The sequence below is a fragment of the Phyllobates terribilis genome, unplaced genomic scaffold, assembly GCF_046119375.1.
Source record: "Phyllobates terribilis strain yellow unplaced genomic scaffold, ASM4611937v1 Scaffold_9__5_contigs__length_417890890, whole genome shotgun sequence".
Classification (NCBI taxonomy): domain Eukaryota; kingdom Metazoa; phylum Chordata; class Amphibia; order Anura; family Dendrobatidae; genus Phyllobates; species Phyllobates terribilis.
Window position 1 is genome coordinate 20,552,297 of NW_027362769.1, and position 26,745 is coordinate 20,579,041.

Consider the following 26,745-nt stretch of genomic DNA (forward strand, 5'->3'; position numbering starts at 1 on the left):
GGACTTGTGGCCTAGTGTGAAGAACCGGAGAACCCTGTTAGGGCCTGTAATCTAAAGAGGATCATTGTAGTGACAGCCTTAGTCCAACCATGGAGAAAGTGGCCAAAGTCCAAAAATGGCCTATATAAACCACACTGTGGAAACTGAGAGCGTTCCTGGGGCTGGCCCGATACTACCGGAGGTTTATCAAGAATTATGGCAAGACTGCAGCACCGCTCCTTGGGGATATTAAGAGAAACAGCAGGAGGGACGCAGATGAAGAGCTAAAAAATGATAAAACCTCAGACTTTAAGCATTTTGTGGAAGCCGTGGCAGCCACCCAAGAATCAGGAGAGAAGCCCAAACCCACTCAGATCCTGGGCCGCCCAAGAAACGAGTGGGTGCAACTGCAACAGTCCAATCCTGAGTTAGTGGAGCTACGGAAATGGGTCACCCTAAGACAGAAACCTGACGGTGAGGCAAGAATGGTTTAGTCCGTGAGCACCTTACAGATCCTGGGGCAGTGGGAAAGACTTTTCATGATAAATGGCTTGTTATACCAAAGAATCCAATTACCTTGAGAGTTTGGCACTACCTGGCAAGTGGTGGTTCCAGAGGAGATGGCGTTAAGCCTGGCTAAATGAGGCTCACGAGAAAGGTGTCCATTTCGGTATTGAGAAGACCTTCCAATGGTTGCAGTGGCTGGTGTATTGGCCTCAACTACTGCAAATGGTGGAAGAGACCTGCCGAAGATGTCTACAGTGCAAACTGACCAAATCCCCATATCAGAGAGACCTTATCCAAGTTATCCGGACCACCAAACTTTAGAAGAATTAATGGTCGACTACCTGATTATCTGGACGTCTCATAATGGCTATAAATATTGCTTGGTGATGACTGATCACTTCACTAAGTTCACAGTGGTGACTCCAACCAGGGATCAGACGGTGAAAGTGGCGGGCAGGGCCATCTGCGGGTATTTCATTTGTGTATATGGTTGCCCGAAGAGGTTACATTCGGACCAAGGGGCCTGCTTCCAAGTAAAGGTAATGGAAGAGTTGCACCGCCTCTACAGTATTGATAAGTCCAAGACCACATCATACCACCCACAGCGCAATGGAGCTTGTGAATGCTTCAACAGAAACTAGCGCAAATGTTGCAAACATTGGAAGAGGACAGGAAGATGAGATGGTTGAATTTATCTCAGAGCTGGTTTGGGTGTACAATAATCGAGTCCTTGCAACTACCTGGTACAAACCATACATGCTGCTGTTCATTCAGAGTGGTCAAGAAATCATGGAATTGAACCTGGATACGGAGTCAGGAGGATGACTACCCAAGGAGCAGTCCGAGTACTTGGGTTTGAGAGCACAGTCACCGACTTCAGACAGACAATGAGACGACTGGTAGAGCAGAAATTTAGAGAATTGGATCATCCGGGCAGGTCCCTGACACAAGAAAGACTGCTCCGGCCAAGAGACTGACGCGCCCCCTGGGCCAGTGTTGTTGGGGATACCCGGAGCCGGATCAGATGGGGGTTGTAGTCTCCGAGTGGCTGTGACCCGGTCCGTGCCCAGGGTGTCAAGCTCAGTGTGTGGCAGTCCTTACTGATGTTACTAAAGTTCTTTATGTCGACTACGCCACCCGTTGAATTGCGGTCACTACGGCCGCCGCTGCAGCAGGGTCCGCTGAGGCTGATGGTGTTTGTGCAGCTTAGGTGGTATAACCCCCAACGGGAAGGGTATAGCCTCAGGGGGTCAGGTGCAGAGGATGGTGGTTGTGGAAGTGCAGGGAAGATGGTAATGAGAGTCAGAGTCGGGTTGTGCAGTTCAGGGTTCTTTACTTACTGCTGTTCTTGTACCGGTCACTCCGGCCTTGAGTGACCACCCGAGCCGTGCTGCGTCCACCAGGTCCTGGACTCGGCCAACCCCCAAGTAGTTCTGGAGCGTGGTTCTGAGCTCCCTTTCTGTCCTGTCCTCGTCTCTGGCCTTCCCCACCAGGGATCCACCTATGTCCGGCTCCCTCGGGCCTCTTGTTGGCGAACCCTTGCCTCTGGGTTCCCTGACCCTATGCGTGGTCTGCCTTCCGGGTGGATTTGGTGGGTGGCCGTGGCAGATGCTGCCCACGGCCTCCGGTCTCTGGCTGAGGTATGCTGTAGCCCCCACCAGTTTGGGATCCGGTACCCTGTTGCCAACTCTTCACCCTGTGATTGTATTTGGGCTCTCAGAGTTCCTTCTTTCTCCCCCTCTGGGTCTTTCGTTCTCTCCTCTCTCACTCTGGGCCTGGGGCTGCTCTGCTCCTCTGCTTTCTTCCACTGCTCTGCAAAGTCTTCACTACAACAGGCTGACTTCTCACAGACTGACCCTGATCTTAGATGGTGCCCACCTTATATACTCCCTCTATGTGTGAGCTCAGGTGACCAGCACCCAATGAGCTCCTAGCACTACCCAGACTGCTCCCCCTATCTGCCCCTACACTACTGGGATGGTCCACCCCCCTCCCACTCCAGCCAAGAACAGACACTGTTGTACCTGCACATTTCTCTAGTGGGAGTACCATCGGTCTGTTCCCCGGAAATGGGATGTGTGTAGTGCATGCAGCCTTCTGAGCTCAGCTCCACACTCCATCCTTACCCGGGAGTGGAATATCACACCTCTGGGTTGAGGTGCAATACCCCTGTAGCAGCCGAATCCTCAGGGTGCTACATTCCCCCCTGGTAAATCACAGCACGTCCTCGGGCTGTAAGATATAAAACATCCAAAACATACATTTTTTTTTTTTTTTATAAACATAAACATATAAAACATATAAAACACCATATATATCAGCATAAACTTTTCATATAAACTTTTCATAAAAACATTCCTGTCTTCTGGTTCCTCCGGTCACGGTGCAACTTGTGACCGGGTAAAGTGCGACAGTCTCTTGAAGAAACACGGTTTCCTATTAAACCGGTAGGGGGCGCTTTAGGAAGCGCAACTATATACAAGGGAATATGGCCGCTCTCAGTCCTCGGCCAGGTATTAGGGAGGATTGACCGTTCTCAGTCCTCGGTCAGTGGGAATAGGGACACACGGGTTAACAGTTCAGTTCTCTGGTCCCAACGGGGACTATATTAGCAGCAACGGTTCACTGTGCCCCGACGGGCAACTATATACAGTCTCTATACTACCGTACTCAACGACGGCGTCCTCCTGCTCTTTCTTTGTGATTGGTTCCAGGTTCTGGTTCAGACCCGTCCGGGTCCTCTTGCTCCTCCTCACACCGCAGCTCCTCCTCCGTCAGGCGATGCACATGGAGAGCGTAGGGTCCTTTGGCACACTTGTGCCGGGTGAAGGTGACCTCGTTCCCTAAATACAGGTCACGTCCCCTGTGTCCCTCCGGTAGGTGGGACTCAACGTCTCTTCTTGTCACGAAGACGTCGCCTGGGGTGCGGTGATCCCTGATGAAACCCCACCCATGCTGCAGATTGAACTTTATTACAGTCCCGATGGTACGGGGACCATGCGCTGCACGGGGGTCTCTCCTGGTCCGGCTCTTCTGCTCCGCACTCCTTATTTGGGCTTGTTGTTCCCGGACCCGCCTCTCTCTCCGCTCCCTCTCGAAGACCTCGAGCTGCTGGCGGCAGCACTCTGCACGCTCCGCTGCGGCTGCCCGAGTCTCCTGAGTGAACCCCATGAGGTCTTCTCCGGTGGGGTCCCACTCAACTGGGTCTCTTCTAGCGGGGGCGAGATCCTCTTTATGGGCTTTGGAGCCGGGATCAGGGGTTCGTCTAGGGGTCTCTCTTTCCGGAGTCGAGGATGGTGAAACTCCGGTGACCATATGAAGGGCTGCCCATCCGGGCACGTATGTTGGGCGAACAGGTCTTCACCCAGGTGCGGCACTCTTGATGTTACGGGCGCTGTGGTGGTAGCGGCGCCCGGGTTGCCCAAGCCTTGCGACCAGGCTTGGGGCACGCTAAAGGAAAAGGGCACCGTAAGAACGGCGGCGCCCGTGGTTACTCGGCCCTGCGACCAGGCCGGGGGCTCCGCGGAGGTAGGGGGCGCTGTTGGTATTGCGGCGCCCGGGGGTACTAGGCCTTGCGACCAGGCCGGTGGTATTTCCTGCTTGGCCACGCTCGAGGTCGAGGCGTGTGACGTCACAGGGGTCGCGGCTTCCGTTTGAGGCCTAGTCTGCGGCGGTGACGTTGCAGCGACGGGCACGGCAGGGGATACTTCGGGCTCTGCGACGGGGAGCTGGGGCAGGTACGCGGTTTCCCGGCTCGGGGTAGTGACGTCCCCTTTACCTGCCTCCTTTCGTTCGGCTCCCTTCTCGGCGCCGTCTCCGGCCTTCAGTCCTCCTGCGCAATCCTCAGAGGCGGTCTGTCTCCTCGTCTCGGGTGGCGTGCTCCGCTGACGGGTTCTTGTCTGCTGGGCCATCTCACGGCTCCATTCTGCTAACGTCTCTCGCTGCACCCGGGCCAACCTCCGTGCGAGACCCTCCAGCGCAGTCTGTGCACACTCCCGATCTCGGGGGAGCTGTGCCAAGACCTCCACTAAGCCTAGTGGGGTCGTTGCTTCTAGCAGGCTCCTGACCAACGGGTCGGTGCTGCTCTGCTCTCCTCCCGCTGTCTCCAGCCGGCCTTCTGGAATGGCGACCGGCAACAGGCTCCTGACCACTGGGTCGGTGCTGCCTGGAGTAGCGGCCCGCATCAGGCTCCTGACCGCTGGGTCGGTGCTGCCTGGCTCTCCCTCCATCTCCGGGTAGGCTCTTTCTGGACTCTCTTCCAGACGTCTTGTCTCCGGGTGCGCTCTCTCCAGACTCCTCCAGGCGACACCCATCTTTGCTCTCTTCTTCTGTCTCCGCCCACATCGAGGGTGGTCCCGGGGCAACTTTGTGATTGTCAGTTCCAGGGGCAGTTCTCTTACGCTGATGGACACTTCCAGCATCACAGTCTCTGTTGGTGGGGGCGGTTTCCGCTTTTGGCGCCATTCTTCGACCTGGCCCACGATGGGAGGTGGCCTTTTGCCACCCTCTGGCACGCCCATAATGGCGTCCGCTCCCCCAAGGCGGGAAATCTTCAGAAATGGCGGGAATCGTCTCCCAGTGGCGGGAAACTCCATGGATGGCGGGAAAAAGCTGCAAATGGCGGACAACCGGCGGGAAACGACCTGTGATGGGGCCCGATGGCGGGGACCCTCCGGAACCGGCAGGAGACTTCTTTTTAAGGTATCGATGTACTTTTCTTCAGGCACGCAGTACCCGGTTGTTGCGGGCACGTTATCCTGCCGACTACGCCAAAGTTGACGCGCCCCCTGGGCCAGTGTTGTTGGGGATACCCGGAGCCGGATCAGATGGGGGTTGTAGTCTCCGAGTGGCTGTGATCCGGTCCGTGCCCAGGGTGTCAAGCTCAGTGTGTGGCAGTCCTTACTGATGTTACTAAAGTTCTTTATGTCGACTACGCCACCCGTTGAATTGCGGTCACTACGGCCGCCGCTGCAGCAGGGTCCGCTGAGGCTGATGGTGTTTGTGCAGCTTAGGTGGTATAACCCCCAACGGGAAAGGTATAGCCTCAGGGGGTCAGGTGCAGAGGATGGTGGTTGTGGAAGTGCAGGGAAGATGGTAATGAGAGTCAGAGTCGGGTTGTGCAGTTCAGGGTTCTTTACTTACTGCTGTTCTTGTACCGGTCACTCCGGCCTTGAGTGACCACCCGAGCCGTGCTGCGTCCACCAGGTCCTGGACTCGGCCAACCCCCAAGTAGTTCTGGAGCGTGGTTCTGAGCTCCCTTTCTGTCCTGTCCTCGTCTCTGGCCTTCCCCACCAGGGATCCACCTATGTCCGGCTCCCTCGGGCCTCTTGTTGGCGAACCCTTGCCTCTGGGTTCCCTGACCCTATGCGTGGTCTGCCTTCCGGGTGGATTTGGTGGGTGGCCGTGGCAGATGCTGCCCACGGCCTCCGGTCTCTGGCTGAGGTATGCTGTAGCCCCCACCAGTTTGGGATCCGGTACCCTGTTGCCAACTCTTCACCCTGTGATTGTATTTGGGCTCTCAGAGTTCCTTCTTTCTCCCCCTCTGGGTATTTCGTTCTCTCCTCTCTCACTCTGGGCCTGGGGCTGCTCTGCTCCTCTGCTTTCTTCCACTGCTCTGCAAAGTCTTCACTACAACAGGCTGACTTCTCACAGACTGACCCTGATCTTAGATGGTGCCCACCTTATATACTCCCTCTATGTGTGAGCTCAGGTGACCAGCACCCAATGAGCTCCTAGCACTACCCAGACTGCTCCCCCTATCTGCCCCTACACTACTGGGATGGTCCACCCCCCTCCCACTCCAGCCAAGAACAGACACTGTTGTACCTGCACATTTCTCTAGTGGGAGTACCATCGGTCTGTTCCCCGGAAATGGGATGTGTGTAGTGCATGCAGCCTTCTGAGCTCAGCTCCACACTCCATCCTTACCCGGGAGTGGAATATCACACCTCTGGGTTGAGGTGCAATACCCCTGTAGCAGCCGAATCCTCAGGGTGCTACAAGACCATCTGCTGGTATGGGCCAAACGGCCCTGAAACAAACTGGACTATCGCTTTGAGGCAGTGCCCTACCGAGTCACAAGGAGAGTGCACCCCAACAACCCAGTCTATGAAGTCCTGCCCGAAGAAGATGAAGAAATGCTGTGCCAAGTATTACATCAGAACGTGCTCCATCACAGCCTCTCTGAAATGGAAGAGAACAGAAAGACGAAGTCTCCAGGGGAACCACATGATGCCGCCATGTAAAAGGCTGTCGGTGTTTAGGAAGAATGGTTTGCTGTGCCTATGGGGCCGCGGGAGATGGAAACACCACCCTCAACAGGGTTGGAAGATGAATCAGAAGAAAACCTTCTCAACAAAGTGCCCGGAGCACCAAGAGTACCAGGAGTTCAGAGACTACCATTGCAGGAGGAACCGTGAAGAATCGAATGCGCCAATGCCGGCATCCTTCTTAACCGATACACACAGGATGAGTTCGTGTGGGAGCACAGTAAGCAGAAGACCTATGAATGCACTCAACTTCTGGCAGAAATAGGACTACCCCCAAAGAAGGCCCGATCACCCAAAGGTTCCCATCGCCCAAGGACTGGCGAACAAAAAGGGAGGAGGAATGTAAGAGGGTATGCTGTAAAAGATGAGATTCCCCAGTGCAGTGCGACATTTGTGTACAGAGGCTTCCACCTACTGTCCAAGCAGAAGCCTGTGGAACCAACTGGGAGGGGAAGAGTTTTGAGAGTGACAAGTCTAGACGGAGCATCCGGTCAGGTGACCTTCATGACACGAGTGAGCCGGGTTGGTACTTCCAGCACTGATGTATTGCACAGGGTACAGTCTGGGGTAGTACAGCTGATGGATGGATGCCAGCCAGTGCAAGAAAGGCTCAGGGAGCATTGCTCAACTTTGTCAGAAGGACTAGTGAGAAGAACCGGATACCCCCTGCTAAGGTCTGTAATCTAAAGGGGATCATTTTAGTTACCGTATTTTTCGGACTATAAGACGCACTTTTTTCCTCCAAAATTTTGGAGGAAAGTGGGGGGTGCATCTTATAGTCCGAATACTATCTCCCTGTATATACTGTGGCTCTGCGTGGTAGGAGGTCTGGGGGAGCAGCAGCGGGGGATCAGCGGGGCACAGGCAGCAGCTGACTGCTGCAGCCTGCGCTGTGCCCGCTACTAAAGAAATTGAATATTCCCTGCTCCCCACGCCATGGGCGTGGGGAGCAGGGAATATTCATTTTCCTTAATAGCCGGCACACTGTACCGCAGCGTGGCTCCTGCTGCGCTCTGCGGTCTGTGTGCCCACTATTAAAGCTCATGAATATTCACTACAACCCACTCCCATGGGTTGTAGTGAATATCCATTGTCTTTAATAGCAGGCACACTGACCGCAGAGAGGCAGCAGAAGCCGTGCTGCGGTACAGTGCGCGCGCTCTCACACTGTGTGAGGGCACATGGCAGGGACACCATGCGCGCCATGCCATGCGCAGCTCACACAGTGAGAGTGTCAGCAGCATAGCCGGACAGCGTTGGAGGAGAGAGGAGGTGAGTATGATTGTTTATTTTTTGTGGGCAGCAGGGTGGGGGCTCAAGGGGTGCCAAGCATACCAGGATTGGGGCTCAAGGGGTGCCATACATACCAGGATGGGGTCTCAAGGGGTGCTATACATACCAGGATGGGTGATCAAGGGGTGACATGCATATCAGGATTGGAGCTCAAGGGGTGACATGCATATCAGGATTGGAGCTCAAGGGGTGACATACATACCAGGATGGGTGGTCAAGGTCTGCCATACATACCAGGATGGCGATCAGTGGGGTGCCATGCATACCATGATGGGGTATCAAGGGGTGCCATGCATACCAGGATGGGGGAATCAAGGGGTGCCAAGCATACCAGGATGGGGATGAGGGGGGGCTATACATACCAGGATGTGTGATCAAGGGGTGCCATGCATACCTGGATGGGGGCTCAAGGGGTGCCATACATACCAGAATTGGGGATCAAGGTGTGCCATGCATACCAGGATGGGTGATCAAGAGGTGCCATGCATACCAGGATGGGGGATCAAGGGGTGCCATGCATACCCGGATTGGGGATCAAGGGGTGCCATGAAAACTAGGATGGGGATCAGGGGGTGCCATGCATACCAGGATGGCAGATCAAAAGGGTGCCATGAATATCAGGATGGGGGATCAAGGGGTGGCATGCATTCCAGGATGGGGATGAGGGCCACGTGTACCAAGATGAGATGGGGGCCACGTATACCAGGAAGGAGGGGTCATACATACTAGGATGGAGGATATTAACAGAATTGGGGGACATTACCCCAATACCAGTGTCAGCAGCAGACTCCCTCCCCTATAACGGCATCATGACCACATTTTTTGCTTAAATATTTTTTTTCCTATTTTCCTCCACTAAAACCTAGGTGCGTCTTATGGTCCAGTGTGTCTTATAGTCCGAAAAATATGGTATACCCTTAGTACTGTGACCATTGCCTTCATTAGGACTTTACCTGATAACATAGAGAAAACCTGCTGCAAAAGTTATAGTGTGCTTGAAAACGCATTGTATATTGTATATCATATATTACTTACTGTAAACACTCTGCCCTCATACGATTTACTTCCCGTAAACACTACCCCTTCTTACACCCATGTTAGGAAAATAAATAGTTTATTTGGTTACTTCCGCTTTATCCTTGTCTGCATGTTGCATCCAGTAACCTATTTATAGTCCTGAACAGCACCAGGGGCATCCTCTCTACGATCGCAAGCAGGCCTATGCTAGAGGGGGCCCTATGCCGATGTCAGCAAATATTTCAGTTGGATATTCATCCACATTCAGCTGAAATGTACTGTGGCACAGAGTTCCCCCCGGATTCCTGCCCTGCACATGCTTCCTGCCAATTGGAGGACGGCAGCTGACATCGACGTGCAAGTGGCGAATGGCAGTGACATCATTCGCTGCCCATCACTTGCACAATGAAGTCAGCTGCCAACTTCTGTGTCTGCAATAGACAAGGATGCCAAAAGTCATGTGAGAGGGGGAAGGTAAGTAGAATTGTTTATTTTATTTTTTACTTCTGTTGCTAAAGTGCCACCAAACAGGGACATTATTACTGGAACAAGCCCAGGATGGGGGACATTATAACAGGATGGGGGACATATATTACTGTAAGGGGCCCAGGATGGGTGACATTATACCTGCAAAGGGAGACATTATACCAGAAAGGGTTCCAGTACAGAGGACATTATAGCAGGAAAGGGAGACATTATAGCAGGATGAAGGACATTATACCGGGAAGGGTCCCAAGATCAGAGATAATATTACAGGAAAGGATGGGAGACATTAATACAGGAAGTGGACAAGAGTGGGACATTGTTACATGGGGGGGTGAACACATATGTCTTCACACTATCTGTAACACTACAATGGCCCATACATTTAACGAACATGCAGGAAGAGGCCTAGGTCCAAATTTTGTACCAGGGCCCATTGGACTCTAGTTATGCCACTGAACATCTCATTTACATATAAGAAAAACTTGGTTTTCTCTAGAGTAAGACATAGGATCACTGGTATCACGGTATCATGTTATTCATTTTCCTATGACATGTGTGCCTATATAGATGGCTTACAAGGGTTGATCCTACTGACAGATTCCCTTTAAAGAAATCACATGAGGTTACCAATTTTTTTTCATAAATAGCTCAACTCTCACTTTTGGGCTGTTGTATTGCAGCACACCAACATTCTAATGAACGAAGTGGAAAAACCGGGCAGAGCCCAATGACAAAAGTTTCCCTGTAAGAAAAGAATCCTGATACTATGGGCCTGCAACTTTACTCTTTTGAAAGGGTGTTTTGCAGTAGTATGTGCCAAATTTATTAAGAGGCTCATGCCACTTAATAATTTCGGTGCATCTTTTCAATGTCGTGTGCCTCCGTGAACCTCACCAGAAATGCTATGCTAGTCAAGGACTGTAGCAACATTTCTGGTGTAAAGAATGCCACCACTATTGATGAATTTGATGGGCGAACATTGCCAGGTTGTGTCCTAGCTCTTCCTCAGCTCTGCTCATTATGGCAGAGCTGCCTGAAACTGGTTTGAAAACAAAAAAAATATTGCAAAATATTTTAATAAATCTGTGTTCCGTAAAATTTTTGTGACTTTTCAAAGTGTTTTACTGGTATGTTTTACTGAATGTGTCCTGGGATTTTTGTCTTCTTCTGGATAAACAGATTTAGGAATAGGGATTTTAGTGATACCATTATTGGAATCACAAGAGTAATACAAAATATAAAACAAATTAAAAAATTATAAACGGGTTTATTTTTAATTGTAATGGTGCAGCAATAATAAAAATGGTAATAATACATTTGTGAGGCCTAGTCCCAGTAAGTTAGTAAGTTAGTGTAGGGAGTACAATTGGGGGAGAAAGGTTGAACTGGATGGACCTAGGTCTTTATTCAACCTACATTACTATGTTACTATGTATAAACACTTTGATGAATGGAGGCCTATATTCTTATTTCGGATAAACCTGCTAACTCCTTACCGACATATGACGTACTTGTATGTTACATGTCGCCACCCTGACTTTGATGAGGGTTCAGCAGGAACTGAGCCAGCATTTTTGCCGGATGATGATGGCTGTATTATTCAGCCATCATCTGCCTGAATCAGCTGAGTGTGGAGCCTGTCAATCTCTGTGTCGATGGGTTGCCATGACATCCAGGGGTCTGCTGAAGACTCCCATGCCTGGCATAATGGTAATCCTTTGAATGCCAGCCTGTGTCTGGCGTTCAAAGGTGACTGTTATTTTTTGCAATATACAGCAATACTGTGGTCCTGCTGTACTAGCACAAGCGATCAGAAAATCCTAGGTTCAAGTGCACTAAGGGGACTAGCAAATACAATACAAAGTACATAGAAATGTTTTTAAAAATATATAAAAAAAATAGAAAAACTATAAAAGTTCAAATCACCTTCCTTATCCCCCATTAAAAACTAAGAAATAAAAAAAATATACATATATCGTAACATTTATAAAAGTCTAATCTATCAAAACATAAAATTAATTAGCTAAATTAAAAACGCCAGAATTTCAGTTTTTCGACTGCAACAACAGGGCAAAAAATGCAGAGATGATCAAAAAATGGTTTCTACCCTCAAATGGTATAAATAAAAATGTGGCTCAGGTTGCGAAAAACAAGATTTTATACAGTTTCATTTGTATTAATCGTACTGACTTGGAGAATCCTATTTCTGGGTCATTTTTACTCTATATTGAACAATGTAAATAACCCCCCCAATAAAAAATAAAGATTATCCACACTTGGAATTTTTTTCCCATCTTCTAGCACAAAACATGATAAAATGAATGATGTCATTCAATAGTACAACTCATCCCGCAAAAAACAAACCTCATACAGCTACAGTAGGTGGACGGAAAAATAGGATATCTTGTTTGCTCAGCTAGTATACAATTTCATTATTATGTAAATATCTTTTTATTTCTAGGCTCATTATGATCTGGCCATGGGAGTGGCATTGCAGTGGCTTAGTTATTCTAAAGGAAGTGAATCACTTGATAAGGAAAGACTGTAAGTATTATAGTAATTTATAATGACAAAAGAAAGACAAATGACTCCTAATATTCGGTAGATTTTTTTTGACCTAGAGAAACAATTACAGATCTCATCTGTATAAATCTATAATATAACGGGGGATGCAGGTCTCTGTCTGAAGCCTTTATAGACTGCACATGCGTGACGTGCAGTCTGGCTCCAGACAGAAGACCGCATCCAGCTGTTACAGGTAAGAGGAGTGTATGGTGCCGGAGATCGTGGTATGCGTAGACACTGAACACATACCGCGATCTCCGGCGCCATACTTACATACTTACCTGACCCGGAGGAGCGTTGCCGCAGTGCCTCTATTCACCGGAGACAGGGGCAGGAGTGAGGCGTCGGATCGGCGCATGCGCATAGCGCTATCCGGCGCCATTTTACTGAAGACACATCTGCACTCCTCCCCCGGCCTACGGCAGAACAGGACGCCGCAGCGCTGGAGCACAGGGAAGACAGGTGAGTATAAGTGTTTATTTTTTTGTATGTGTGTACAGCGTGAAAGGGATGAGGGGGGCCATACATACCAGGATTGGGGGATGAGGGGGCCACACATACCAGGATTGGGGGGTGAAGGGTCCACACATACCAGGATTGGGGGGTGAGGGGTCCACACATACCAGGATTGGGGGGATGAGGGGTTCCAAGCATACCAGGATTGTGGGGTGAGGGGACCATGCATACCTGGATTGTGGGGTGAGGGGGATTATGCATACCAGGATGAGGGGTACCACAATACCAGGATTGGGGGGTGAGGGGACCATGCATACCAGGATGAGGGGTACCACACATACCATTATTGGGGTATAAGGGGACCACGCATACCAGGATTGGGGGGTGAGGGGTCCATGCATACCAAGATTGCGGGGTGAGGGGTACCACACATACCAGGATTGGGGGGTGAGGTGTACAACACATACCAGGATTGGGGGATGAGCGGACCATACATACCAGGATGAGGGGTACCACACATACCATTATTGGGGGGTGAGGGGACCATGCATACCAGGATTGGGGGGTGAGGGGACCATGCATACCAGGATTGGGGAGTGAGGGGTGCCATGCATACCAGAATAGGGATGAGGGGTACCATACATACCAGGATTGGAATGCGGGGTGCCATGCATACCAGGATGAGGGATGGGGTGGCATGCATACCAGGATGAGGGGTACCATGCATACCAGAATAGGAATGAGGGGTACCATGCATACCAGGATAAGGATGAGGGGTGCCATGCATACTAGGATGAGGGATTGGGTGCCATGCATACCAGGTTTCTGGGATGAGGAGGCCATACATACCAGAATTGGGATAAGGGGTACCATGCATACCAGGATGAGGGGTACCATACATACCAGAATAGGGATGAGGTGTACCATGCATACCAGGATGAGGGATGGGGTGCCATGCATACCAGGATGAGGGGTACCATACATACCAGGATAGGGATGAGGGGTACCATGTATACCAGGATTGGGCATGAGGGGTGCCATGCATGACAGGATTGGGGATGAGGGGTGCCATGCATAACAGGATTGGGGGTGAGGGAGCCATTCATACCAGGATTGGGGATGAGGGAGCCACGCATACCCAGATTGGGGATGAGGGGTGCCATGCATACCAGGATTAGGGATGAGGGGTGCCATGCATACCAGGATTGGGGATGAGGGGTGCCATGCATACCAGGATTGGGGATGAGGGGTGCCATGCATACCAGGATTGGGGATGAGGGGTGCCATGCATATCAGGATTGGGGATGAGGGGTGCCATGCATACCAGGATTGGGGATGAGGGATGCCATGCATACCAGGATTGGGGATGAGGGGTGCCATGCATACTAGGATTGATGATGAGGGATGCCATGCATACCAGGATTGGGGATGAGGGGTGCCATGCATACCAGGATTGGGGATGAGAGGTGCATGCATTCCAGGATTGGGGATGAGGGGTGCCATGTATACCAGGATTGGGGGATGAGGGGTGCCATGTATACCAGGATTGGGGGATGAGGGGTGCCATGCATACCAGGATTGGGGTTGACGGGTGCCATGCAAACCAGGATTGGGGGTGACGGGAGCCATGCATACCAGGATTGGGGTTGACGGGTGCCATGCTAACCAGGATTGGGGGTGACGGGAGCCATGCATACCAGGATTGGGGATGAGGGAGCCATGCATACCAGGATTGGGGATGAGGGAGCCATGCATACCAGGATTGGGGATGAGGGAGCCATGCATACCAGGATTTGGGATGAGGGAGCCATGCATATCAGGATTGGGGATGAGAGAGCCATGCATACCAGGATTGGGGATGAGGGGTGCCATGCATTCCAGGATTGGGGGTGAAGGGTGCCATGCATTACAGGATAGGGATGAGGGGTGCCATGCATACCAGGATAGGATGATGGGGGCAGCACAAATACCAGGAGGGGGGCAGCACATACCGGCATGGGAGACCATATGCCAATAAAAATGCTTGCCACTCGGGCGTAGAACTGGTTCAATAGCTAGTATTGTAGAACCACAGAATCTGAAAACATCTAAGTATTCTGAAATATTTATTTTAAGAGACCCTGATGCAGGACTGATTATAGTTACAGGATGGATATAGGAGGCTGATTTTCACATGACCATGACACGTTTATCCGCTAGAAATAAACATTGATGGCACCAATTAACTCCTTAAAGGGGTTGATTGGTCTTAAATTAAAAGTCTGCAGTCACTGTATGTTACTGTAGACTTGTGCGCTCTGTAAGAAGTATGCATAGCGCATAGTTGCGGTCAAATGACCGTTATTCCCAGTGCCGGCGCCGGAGAATCCTCACAAAGCGCAGTCTAGACAACCCTCTTAAAGTAAACCTGTCACAGTAAAAATGGAGACAGCATGGTACAGACTGGGATGAGCTGAGTAGACTGATATATAGTTGTTAAATTTCTGCTTATTTTGTGTATTTCAGTCAATTGGGCAGCGCTTTATTAGATGGAAGGCCTTTCTTGTATAACTGTACATTTGATGTAAAAAAAAATGGGTATATACTGTAAAATGAGATAATACAATCCTTAACTTAGTCAATCCAAACTCACTGCTACCTCGCTACGTGTGCAAGGCTCTCTCAAAACTTCTGATAAGCATCACAGCCCACGGGCAATTCACACAACGCGTTCATAAGATATGCAAAAAATATGATTACTTCATAATCTTTTCTACACTATAACGAATTTTCAGTAATTCGGCAATAGATGTAAAATGTAAATTCCATATATTCACCCACAAAGTTCACAACATGTAAGACCCCAGTCAGAGTGGATATAGCTCAAAGACATGCCACTGAATCCACAGAACAGTAATGGCCAGGTTAATAGCTAAGACCCTCAGTGCTATGACAGCACACAGATGATAAATGCAGGGTCATAATGTAGCACAATGCACACAGTGATGTCACAGACCAGGGGTTATTCTAAAAAGCGATGATAAACATTGTAGGATCACAATTAATTGATAAGGACCTCTGTGATATCATAGCACAGAGATAATAAAATAACATCATAATAGGAGGAGTAACGCACACGGTGTTATAACAGAACAAGAATTATGTCAGAGAACACAGTAATGGCTAAAGACCAGTCATGTCACAGCAAAGAGAAGCCAAGCTCGGCATAAGTATGCACATAGCGGAAGCAATAATATCAAACAGCATGTTATTATGTTACCGAACAGGGTTAATAAGTATAATGATGTCACAGCTCACGACAAAACATGTCAGTCATGACTAAAGAAAATAAATGCCGCACCATAATGCAAGGATAAAGCATACAGTGATGTCAAGTGCAGAGATAAATACTAGTGTTGAGCGAGCATGCTCGACACTGCTCGGTACTCGCCCGAGCATCACGCTACTTGGGATGTTCGGCGAGCACTGAGCATTTCCGGGTTACTCAGGCGGGAGCTCGGGTCTCCGCCCTGCATGTTTGGCGCTCTTTACAGAGCCAATGAACATGCAGGGATTGCCAGCCAGTCACTGTAATGCCGCAGCCATGTTGGTTGTGGGCATTACATTGATTGGCTGGCCGCACAGCGTCAGGTCGAGTATTTAAAACCGGGCGCCGCCATCTTGGACACAGACGGCTGGGATCAGACAGTGTAGGGACAGCGCTGCTGATTTAGGGAGAGATATATACTGCGAAATAGTTAGTGTAGGGTCTGTAAAGGCTGCCAGATCAAACAAACAGTCCTTCTCAGGACTAATATCCATCCCAGATATCAGGCAGGCAGGCAGGCATATAGGAGACGCAGTGGTTATACCAGCAAATGCTGCATTACAGTCCTGTGTGCTCCTGTTGCTGAAATTACTGGCCTTAGCTCCAGGTCTCGGGGGCCAGGAAAAATCCTTTTTTTTTCATCTAAATCCTCTTTTTTTTTCCTCCTTCACACTGTACAAATACCCGTCTTATTAACCTTTTGTTGTCCCCCCCCCCCCCCCCCCAAAAAAAAAAAAAAAAAAGTGTGTCTCTGAATCTATTGAAAATAGTCTGGTGTAGGCTAGAGAAATAGAAGTGTGGTTTTGCAGTTCCATGGTTCAAACCTCTGTATTATCCGCTTTTGGGCCATTTGTATCTAAAAAAACCCAGTTTGAGTGTGTCGCTCACTGTTCAGCCGCAAATATATATATTTTAAAAAGTCTGGTATACACCAGTAAATTATAACTGTGGTTTTGCTGTTCCACGGTAAAAAATCTCTATTATCCTGCTTTTGGCATTTTTTGGCGTAAAAAAAAAAACAGTTTGAGTGTGTCGCTCACTGTTCAGCCGCAAATATATATATTTAAAAAAGTCTGGTATACACCAGTAAATTATAACTGGTTTTGCTGTTCCACGGTAAAAAATCTCTATTACCCTGCTTTTGACATTTTTTGCTGTAAAAAAAACCTAATAGTGTCTCCCTGATTTTTCCGACACAAATATATCTGTTGAAAATAGTCTGGTGTAGGCCCGAGAAATAGAAGTGTGGTTTTGCAGTTCCACGGGTCAAATCTCTGTATTATCCTGCTTTTGGCATTTTTTGCCGTAAAAAAAAAACTAATAGTGTCTCCCTGATTTTTCAGACACAAATATATCTGTTGAAAATAGTCTGGTGTAGGCCAGAGAAACAGAAGTGTGGTTTTGCAGTTCCACGGTTCAAACCTCTGTATTACCCACTTTTGGGCCATTTGTATCTAAAAAAAACCAGTTTGAGTGTGTCACTCACTGTTCAGCAGCAAATATATATATTTAAAATAGTCTGGTATACACCAGTAAATTATAACTGTGGTTTTGCAGTTCCACGGTAAAAAATCTCTATCACCCTGCTTTTGACATTTTTTGCCGTAAAAAAAACCTAATAGTGTCTCCCTGATTTTTCCGACACAAATATATCTGTTGAAAATAGTCTGGTGTAGGCCCAAGAAATAGAAGTGTGGTTTTGCAGTTCCACGAGTCAAATCTCTGTATTATCCTGCTTTTGGCATTTTTTGCCGTAAAGAAAAACAGTAATAGTGTCTCCTGATTGTTCAGACACAAATATATCTGTTGAAAATAGTCTGGTGTAGGCCCGAGAAATAGAAGTGTGGTTTTGCAGTTCCACGGGTCAAATCTCTGTATTATCCTGCTTTTGGCATTTTTTGCCGTAAAGAAAAACAGTAATAGTGTCTCCAGATTGTTCAGACACAAATATATCTGTTGAAAATAGTCTGGTGTAGGCCCGAGAAATAGAAGTGTGTTTTTGCAGTTCCACGGTTCAAACCTCTGTATTATCCGCTTTTGGGCCATTTTTACCTAAAAAAACCCAGTTTGAGTGTGTCGCTCACTGTTCAGCCGCAAATATATCTATTTAAAATTTTCTGGTATACCCCAGTAAACTATAACTGTGGTTTTGCCATTCCACGGTAAAAAATCTCAATTATTCAGCTTTTGGTATTTTTTCCGTAAAGAAAAACAGTAATAGTTTCTCCCTGATTGTTCAGATTGTTTAAAAGAGTCGGGTGTAGGCCAGAGAAATAGAACTGTGGTTTTCCTCTTCCACGGTTCTAATCTACTTTTTGTTACCCTTTTTCCATTGATAGTGCGAGTGTAAGCTATTTTACTTCCTTTACAATGGGCAAGGCGCGTGGCAAGGGACGTGGAACTGGACGTTCTGGTGATGGTGCATGCAGAGGATGGGGCCGTGGCCAAGGTGAAAATGTGCCACAACCAACAGCCACATCTTCTCGCTCCCACTTCTTGACCGAATTACTAGGGAAGCACAGAACAACACCAGTATTGCGAACTGATCATTGTGAACTGGTTATTAATTGGATAGCAGATAATACTTCCAGTTACCTGGGCACCACCACCTCCGGTCTGTCTTCCACACGGTCAACTCTTAGTAGCCGTGAGTCTCGACCGCATACTCCTCCTCACCCTGATGCTCCTTCCTCCCACCATGCCGAGTGTCGTCAGACAGCAACTGATCCCACACTTGGACACTCTGAAGAGCTGTTCACTGGTCCATTTCCAGATTTGTGCCCCTCACCTGCTCCGCTTGAAGTGGTGGAAGAGGAGATCCCATGTAGCGATGCCCAAATATTTGAACAGCCACGGCCACAGGAAGTCGACGCTGGCAATTTGTCACAAGAGGTGGACGATGACGAGACACAATTGCCAGGAAGTGAGGAGGAGGATCGTGGTGCGCAAGTGGAAGAGGAGGAGGTGGTGGATGATCTAGTAACTGACCCAATGTGGCAGGAGGACATGCAGAGCGAGGACAGCAGCACACAGGGTGAGGGAGGCAGAGTACCCCAACAGGCAGGAAGAAGCAGTGTGGTGGCCGCACACAGAAGGCAGGCAACAGTTCCCCGTAACACCAACACGAGGGACGTTGCCAGTGCAAACTGTAGGTCTTCCAGAGTCTGGAATTTTTTAAAGACTCTGCTGATAACCCCAAAAAGGCAATTTGTACCACCTGCCATGCCAGCATCAGCAGGGGTGACAAAACTACCAGCCTGACCACCACCAGCATGATCAGGCACATGGCAGCAAAGCACCCGACTTTGTGGGGTGAACCCCAGGGTCCACGACCAGTGTCAGCGGGTGTCACCACTGCAATAGAACCCCCTGTTGTGTGTGCAAGGCAATCATCTGTCCATACTGCATGCAAAGATGCCCCCTCCTCTCAGTCTTCACTTGTTCTGGCAGTTTCTCAAGAAACAGCATCAGCGTCCACGTCCATATCCCAGACCTTTGAACGAAAGCGGAAATTCGCAGCCAACGCCCCACAGGCCACAGTCCTAAATTCCCACATTTCACGACTGATGCATTGGAAATGCTGCCTTTTAGGCTGGTGGAGACGGAATCCTTCCGCAACCTTATGGCGGTGGCCGTCCCTCGGTACTCGGTCCCCAGCCGACACTATTTTGCCCGGTGTGCCATCCCCGCACTACACTGCCGTGCCCTCAACAATGCAGTTACTGTGTGAATCCACCTGACAACGGACACGTGGACAAGTGCTTGTGGCCAGGGACGGTACATCTCCCTGACGGCACACTGGGTAAACATAGTGGAAGCCGGGACCCAGTCGGACCTTGGGACGGAACACATCCTCCCCACACCGAGGATTGCGGGCCCTATGTCAGTCACAGTTGCCCCCACAGTGTACAGCTCCTGTGCATCCTCCTCCTCCTCACGTTCAGCCTCAATCTCAGATATCACCACATCAGTTACAAGCTGGAAGCACTGCAGTACTGCCTCCGCCAAGCGGCAACAGGTGTGTTGATGTCCCCACACGTTGGAACTCTACCCTCCACATGTTGGAAAGGATTTGTGAGCAGAAGAGAGCAGTTGTGGAGTACCAGCTGCAACAAGGCCGTCGATATTCAGGTCAGACTCCACACATAAGACCTCAGGAGTGGACCTGGATGTCTGATATATGTACCATCTTGACAAACTTTGAGGAGTCCACCAAGATGGTGAGTGGCGATGACGCCATCATTAGCGTCAGCATTCCACTTGTCTGTCTTTTGCAATGCTCTCTACAGAGAATTAAAGAGGAGGCATTGCAGCCAGAGTATGATGAGATGGATCAAGAAGCCTTAGCGGTCGATTACACACAGCCCAGCCTCATCTCATCCCAACGTGCATTGGGGGACAATGAGGGAGAGGAGGAGGAGGAGGAGGAGAAAGAACCGGAGATTGTATCATGCGCTGTAGATGGTAGTACCTGTACAACTGTCATACCGTCGGTTCAGCGTGTGTGGCCTGAGGACAGGGGGGAGGAGGAGGAGGAGGAGGAGGAGAACATGGTCTGACTTTATGTTATGCTGCCTTAACCGTGACCCTCGCGTTGTCAAAATGTTGGGTGACAGTCATTACTGGTTGGTGACACTTTTAGACCCCCGCTACAAGGAGAACTTTTACTCTCTTATTCCTGAGGCGGACAGGTCTACAAAAATGGGGCAGTACCAGAAGGTCCTTGCTGCAGAACTGTTAAAAAAATTCCCATCTGAACACGCTAGCGGCAGAGGTCACAGTTCGTTGCCCAACCAAGGTGTACATGCGAGAGACACGCAACTCCAATCCAGCAGAGGCAGTGGAACACTGTCAACGTTCTGGGACAGTTTTCTCAGACCCTCCCTTCGGACAGACCCTGAGGCGTGGGGTACTCTCACAAGGAGTGGAAAGTTTCAAAAGATGGTGAGGGAGTACCTTACCGACCGTACCAGCATCCTCCGTGATTCCTCTGTGCCTTTTAATTATTGGGTATCCAAGCTGGACACTTGGAATGAACTCACTCTATACGTCTTGGAGGTCCTGGCCTGCCCTGCCGCTAGCGTGTTATCGGAGCGTGTTTTTAGTGCCGCTGGGGGAATTATAACTGATAAGCGCACTCGCCTGTCAACTGACAATGCTGACAAGCTGACCCTTATCAAAATGAACAAGGGCTGGATTGGGCCAGGCTTCTCATCACCACCAAATGACAGCAGAGTAACATAAAGTCAAATCCACTTTGTTATTTCGGGAGGTATATTCACATGCACCGCTTCACACCCACACATGGGTATACGCTTCCTCATTTTGGCTGTTTTATGTTCTTCTCCTTATCCTCAGCCTCCACCACCACTATACCACCAGGGTGACCGTGGTCCGTGTTGCCATTATTGAAAGCTCCTCCGTCCTTATTTTTGTCAGCTTTTGCTTGGAAGGCATAAGCAAAGACTGTGGGAGACCCACTCCCCAATAATGGGAATAATATTTTTAAGATGCTGTACTGTATGGCTCTTGTAAGGTGACCTCCACCACTTTTCCAAGGGGCATTAAAACCATCTTGTTAAGCTACTGGGACCTCCACGTCTCTTCCAAGGGGCATTAAAACCGTCTTGTTAAGCTACTGGGACCTCCACGTCTCTTCTGAGGGGCATTAAAAGTGTCTTGTTAAGCTACTGTGACCGCCACCACTTTTCCTAGGGGCATTAAAACCGCCTTGTTAAGCTATTGGGACCTCCACGTCTCTTTTGAGGGGCATTAAAAGCATCTTGTTAAGCTACTGCGACCTCCAGCACTTTTCTGAGGGGCATTAAAACCATCTTGTTAAGGTACTGGGCCCTCCACGTCTCTTCCAAGGGGCATTCAAACAGTCTTGCTAAGCTACTGGGACCTCCACGTCTTTTCCAAGGGGCATTCAAACCGTCTTGTTAAGCTACTGCGACCTCCACCACTTTTCCAAGGGGCATTCAAACCGTCTTGTTAAGCTACTGCGACCTCCACCACTTTTCCAAGGGTCATTAAAACCGTCTTGTTAAGCTACTGGGACCTCCACGTCTCTTGCAAGGGGCATTCAAACTGTCTTGTTAAGCTACTGGGACCTCCACGTCTCTTCCAAGGGGCATTTAAACAAACTTGTTAAGCTACTACGACCTCCACCACTTTTCTGAGGGGCATTAAAACTGTCTTGTTAAGCTACTGGGACCTCCACGTCTCTTCCAAGGGGCATTTAAACTGTCTTGTGAAGCTACTGCGACCTCCACCACTATTCCAAGGGGCATTCAAACCGTCTTGTTAAGCTACTGCGACCTCCACCACTTTTCCAAGGGTCATTAAAACCGTCTTGTTAAGCTACTGGGACCTCCACGTCTCTTGCAAGGGGCATTCAAACTGTCTTGTTAAGCTACTGGGACCTCCACGTCTCTTCTGAGGGGCATTAAAAGCGTCTTGTTAAACCACTCTGAACTCCACAGCTCTTCCAAGCGGCATTGAAATGTTGTTTTTAATTAACTCTAACCTCCACGACTCTTCGAACGGGCATTGCATTTCCTCCTAATTTTTGGCAGATTTTGTTTGGAAGGCATAAGCAAAGACTATGGGAGACCCACTCCCCAATAATGGGAATAAAGTTTGTAATATGCTGTACTGCATGGCTCTTGTAAGGCACATTGCAAGTTCCTCCATCCTAATTTTTGGCAGCTTTTGCTTGGAAGGCATAAGCAAAGACTATGGGAGACCCAATCCCCAATAATGGGAATAATGTTTGTAATATGCTGTACAGCATGGCTCTTGTAAGGGGCATTGCAAGTTCCTCCGTCCTAATTTTTGGCAGCTTTTGCTTGGAAGGCATAAGCAAAGACTATGGGAGACCCACTCCCCAATAATGGGAATAAAGTTTGTAATATGCTGTACGGCATGGCTCTTGTAAGGGGCATTGCAAGTTCCTCCGTCCTAATTTTTGGCAGCTTTTGCTTGGAAGGCATAAGCAAAGACTATGGGAGACCCACTCCCCAATAATGGGAATAAAGTTTGTAATATGCTGTACTGCATGGCTCTTGTAAGGTGCATTGCAAGTTCCTCCGTCCTAATTTTTGGCAGCTTTTGCTTGGAAGGCATAAGCAAAGACTATGGGAAACCAACTCCCCAATAATGGGAATAATGTTTGTAATATGCTGTACTGCATGGCTCTTGTAAGGGGCATTGCAAGTTCCTCCGTCCTAGTTTTTGACAGCTTTTGCTTGGAAGGCATAAGCAAAGACTGTGAGAGACCCACTCCCCAATAATGGGAATAATATTTTTAAGATGCTGTACTGTATGGCTCTTGTAAGGGGCATTAAAACCGTCTTGTTAAGCTACTGTGACCTCCACCACTTTTCCAAGGGGCATTAAAACCGTCTTGTTAAGCTACTGGGTCCTCCACGTCTCTTCCAAGGGGCATTCAAACCGTCTTGTTAAGCTACTGGGACCTCCACGTCTCTTCTGAGGGGCATTAAAAGCGTCTTGTTAAGCTACTGTGACCTCCATCACTTTTCCAAGGGGCATTAAAACCGTCTTGTTAAGCTATTGGGACCTCCACGTCTATTCTGAGGGGCATTAAAAGCATCTTGTTAAGCTACTGCGACCTCCACGTCTCTTCTGAGGGGCATTAAAAGCGTCTTGTTAAGCTACTGCGACCTCCAGCACTTTTTTGAGGGGCATTAAAAGCGTCTTGTTAAGCTACTGGGACCTCCACGTCTCTTTCAAGGGGCATTCAAACTGTCTTGTTAAGCTACTGGGACCTCAACGTTTCTTCCAAGGGGCATTCAAACCGTCTTGTTAAGCTACTGGGATCTCCACGTCTTTTCCAAGGGGCATTCAAACCGTCTTGTTAAGCTACTGGGACCTCCACCACTTTTCCAAGGGGCATTCAAACCGTCTTGTTAAGCTACTGTGACCTCCACCACTTTTCCAAGGGTCATTAAAACCGTCTTGTTAAGCTACTGGGACCTCCACGTCTCTTCCGGGGCATTCAAACCATCTTGTTAAGCTACTGGGACCTCCACGTCTCTTCCAAGGGGCATTTAAACCGTCTTGTTAAGCTACTGCGACCTCCACCACTTTTCCAAGGGGCATTCAAACCGTTTTGTTAAGCTACTGTGACCTCCACCACTTTTCCGAGGGGCATTAAAAGCGTCTTGTTAAACCACAATGAACTCCACAGCTCTTCCAAGGGGCATTGAAATGTTGCTTTTAATTAACTCTAACCTCCACGACTCTTCGAACGGGCATTGCATTTCCTCCTAATTTTTGGCAGCTTTTGCTTGGAAGGCATAAGCAAAGACTGAGACCCACTCCACAATAATGGGAATCATATTTTTAAGATGCTGTACTGTATGGCTCTTGTAAGGGGCATTAAAACCGTCTTGTTCAGCTACTGTGACCTCCACCACTTTTCCAAGGGGCATTAAAACCATCTTGTTAAGCTACTGGGACCTCCACGTATTTTCCAAGGGGCATTCAAACCATCTTGTTAAGCTACTGGGACCTCCACGCCTCTTCTGAGGGGCATTAAAAGCATCTTGTTAAGCTACTGCGACCTCCACCACATTTACGAGGGGCATTAAAACCATCTTGTTAAGCTACTGGGACCTCCACGTCTCTTCCAAGGGGCATTCAAACCGTCTTGTTAAGCTACTGGGACCTCCACGTCTCTTCTGAGGGGCATTAAAAGCGTCTTGTTAAGCTACTGTGACCTCCATCACTTTTCCAAGGGGCATTAAAACTGTCTTGTTAAACTATTGGGACCTCCACGTCTCTTCTGAGGGGCATTGAAAGCGTCTTGTTAAGCTACTGCGACCTCCATGTCTCTTCTAAGGGGCATTAAAAGCGTCTTGTTAACTACTGCGACCTCCACCACTTTTCTGAGGGGCATTAAAACCGTCTTGTTAAGCTACTGGGACCTCCACGTCTCTTCCAAGGGACATTCAAACCGTCTTGTTAAGCTACTGGGACCTCCACGTCTCTTCCAAGGGGCATTTAAACCGTCTTGTTAAGCTACTGCGACCTCCACCACTTTTCCAAGGGGCATTCAAACCGTCTTGTTAAGCTACTGTGACCTCCACCACTTTTCCAAGGGGCATTAAAAGCGTCTTGTTAAACCACCCTGAACTCCACAGCTCTTCCAAGGGGCATTGAAATGTTGTTTTTTATTAACTCTAAACTCCACGACTCTTCGAACGGGCATTGCATTTCCTCCTAATTTTTGACAGCTTTTGCTTGGAAGGCATAAGCAAAGACTGAGGGAGACCAACTCCACAATAATGGGAATAATATTTTTAAGATGCTGTACTGTGTGGCTCTTGTAAGGGGCATTAAAACCATCTTGTTAAGCTACTGTGACCTCCACCACTTTTCCAAGGGGCATTAAAAGCGTCTTGTTAAGCTACTGTGACCTCCATCACTCTTCCAAGGGGCATTAAAACCGTCTTGTTAAGCTATTGGGACCCCCACGTCTCTTCTGAGGGGCATTAAAAGAGTCTTGTTAAGCTACTGCGACCTCCACGTCTCTTCTGAGGGGCATTAAAACCGTCTTGTTAAGCTACTGGGACCTCCACGTCTCTTTCAAGGGGCATTCAAACTGTCTTGTTAAGCTACTGGGACCTCCAGGTTTCTTCCAAGGGGCATTCAAACCGTCTTGTTAAGCTACTGGGACCTCCACATCTTTTCCAAGGGGCATTAAACCGTCTTGTTAAGCTACTGGGACCTCCACCACTTTTCCAAGGGGCATTCAAACCGTCTTGTTAAGCTACTGTGACCTCCACCACTTTTCCAAGGGTCATTAAAACCGTCTTGTTAAGGTACTGGGACCTCCACGTCTCTTCCAAGGGGCATTTAAACCGTCTTGTTAAGCTACTGCGACCTCCACCACTTTTCCAAGGGGCATTCAAACCGTCTTGTTAATCTCCTGTGACCTCCACCACTTTTCCAAGGGGCATTAAAAGCGTCTTGTTAAACCACCCTGAACTCCACAGCTCTTCCAAGGGGCATTGAAATGTTGTTTTTAATTAACTCTAACCTCCACGACTCTTCGAACAGGCATTGCATTTCCTCCTAATTTTTGGCAGCTTTTGCTTGGAAGGCATAAGCAAAGACTATGGGAGACCCACTCCCCAATAATGGGAATAATGTTTGTAATATGCTGTACTGCATGGCTCTTGTAAGGGGCATTGCAAGTTCCTCTGTCCTAATTTTTGGCAGCTTTTGCTTGGAAGGCATAAGCAAAGACTATGGGAGACCCACTCCCAATAATGGGAATAATGTTTGTAATATGCTGTACTGCATGGCTCTTGTAAGGGGCATTGCAAGTTCCTCCGTCCTAATTTTTGGCAGCTTTTGCTTGGAAGGCATAAGCAAAGACTATGGGAATAATATTTTTAAGATGCTGTACTGTATGGCTCTTGTAAGGGGCATTAAAACCATCTTGTTAAGCTACTGTGACCTCCACCACTTTTCCAAGGGGCATTAAAACCGTCTTGTTAAGCTACTGGGACCTCCACATCTCTTCTGAGGGGCATTAAAAGCATCTTGTTAAGCTACTGGGACCTCCACGTCTCTTCTGAGGGGCATTAAAAGAGTCTTGTTAAACTACTGCGACCTCCACCACTTTTCCGAGGGGCATTAAAACCGTATTGTTAAGCTACTGGGACCTCCACGTCTCTTCCAAGGGGCATTAAAACTGTCTTGTTAAGCTACTGTGACATCCACGTCTTTTCAAAGGGGCATTAAAAGCGTCTTCTTAAGCCACTCTGACCAACACAGCTCTTCCAAGGGGCATTGAAATGTTGTTTTTAATTACCTCTAACCTCCACGACTCTT

General features: G+C 48.7%; 1 protein-coding gene across 1 annotated transcript in view; it reads left to right on the plus strand.

Moving 5' to 3' along the window:
• The window catches only part of CUNH2orf80 (chromosome unknown C2orf80 homolog), a 394,484-nt gene that overhangs the window by 204,500 nt on the left and 163,239 nt on the right, over positions 1-26,745 (plus strand). The window contains exon 4 of the mRNA XM_073645572.1: positions 12,013-12,095. Coding sequence (XP_073501673.1) covers positions 12,013-12,095 — 83 coding nt within the window. The remainder of the gene's footprint in view (positions 1-12,012; positions 12,096-26,745) is intronic.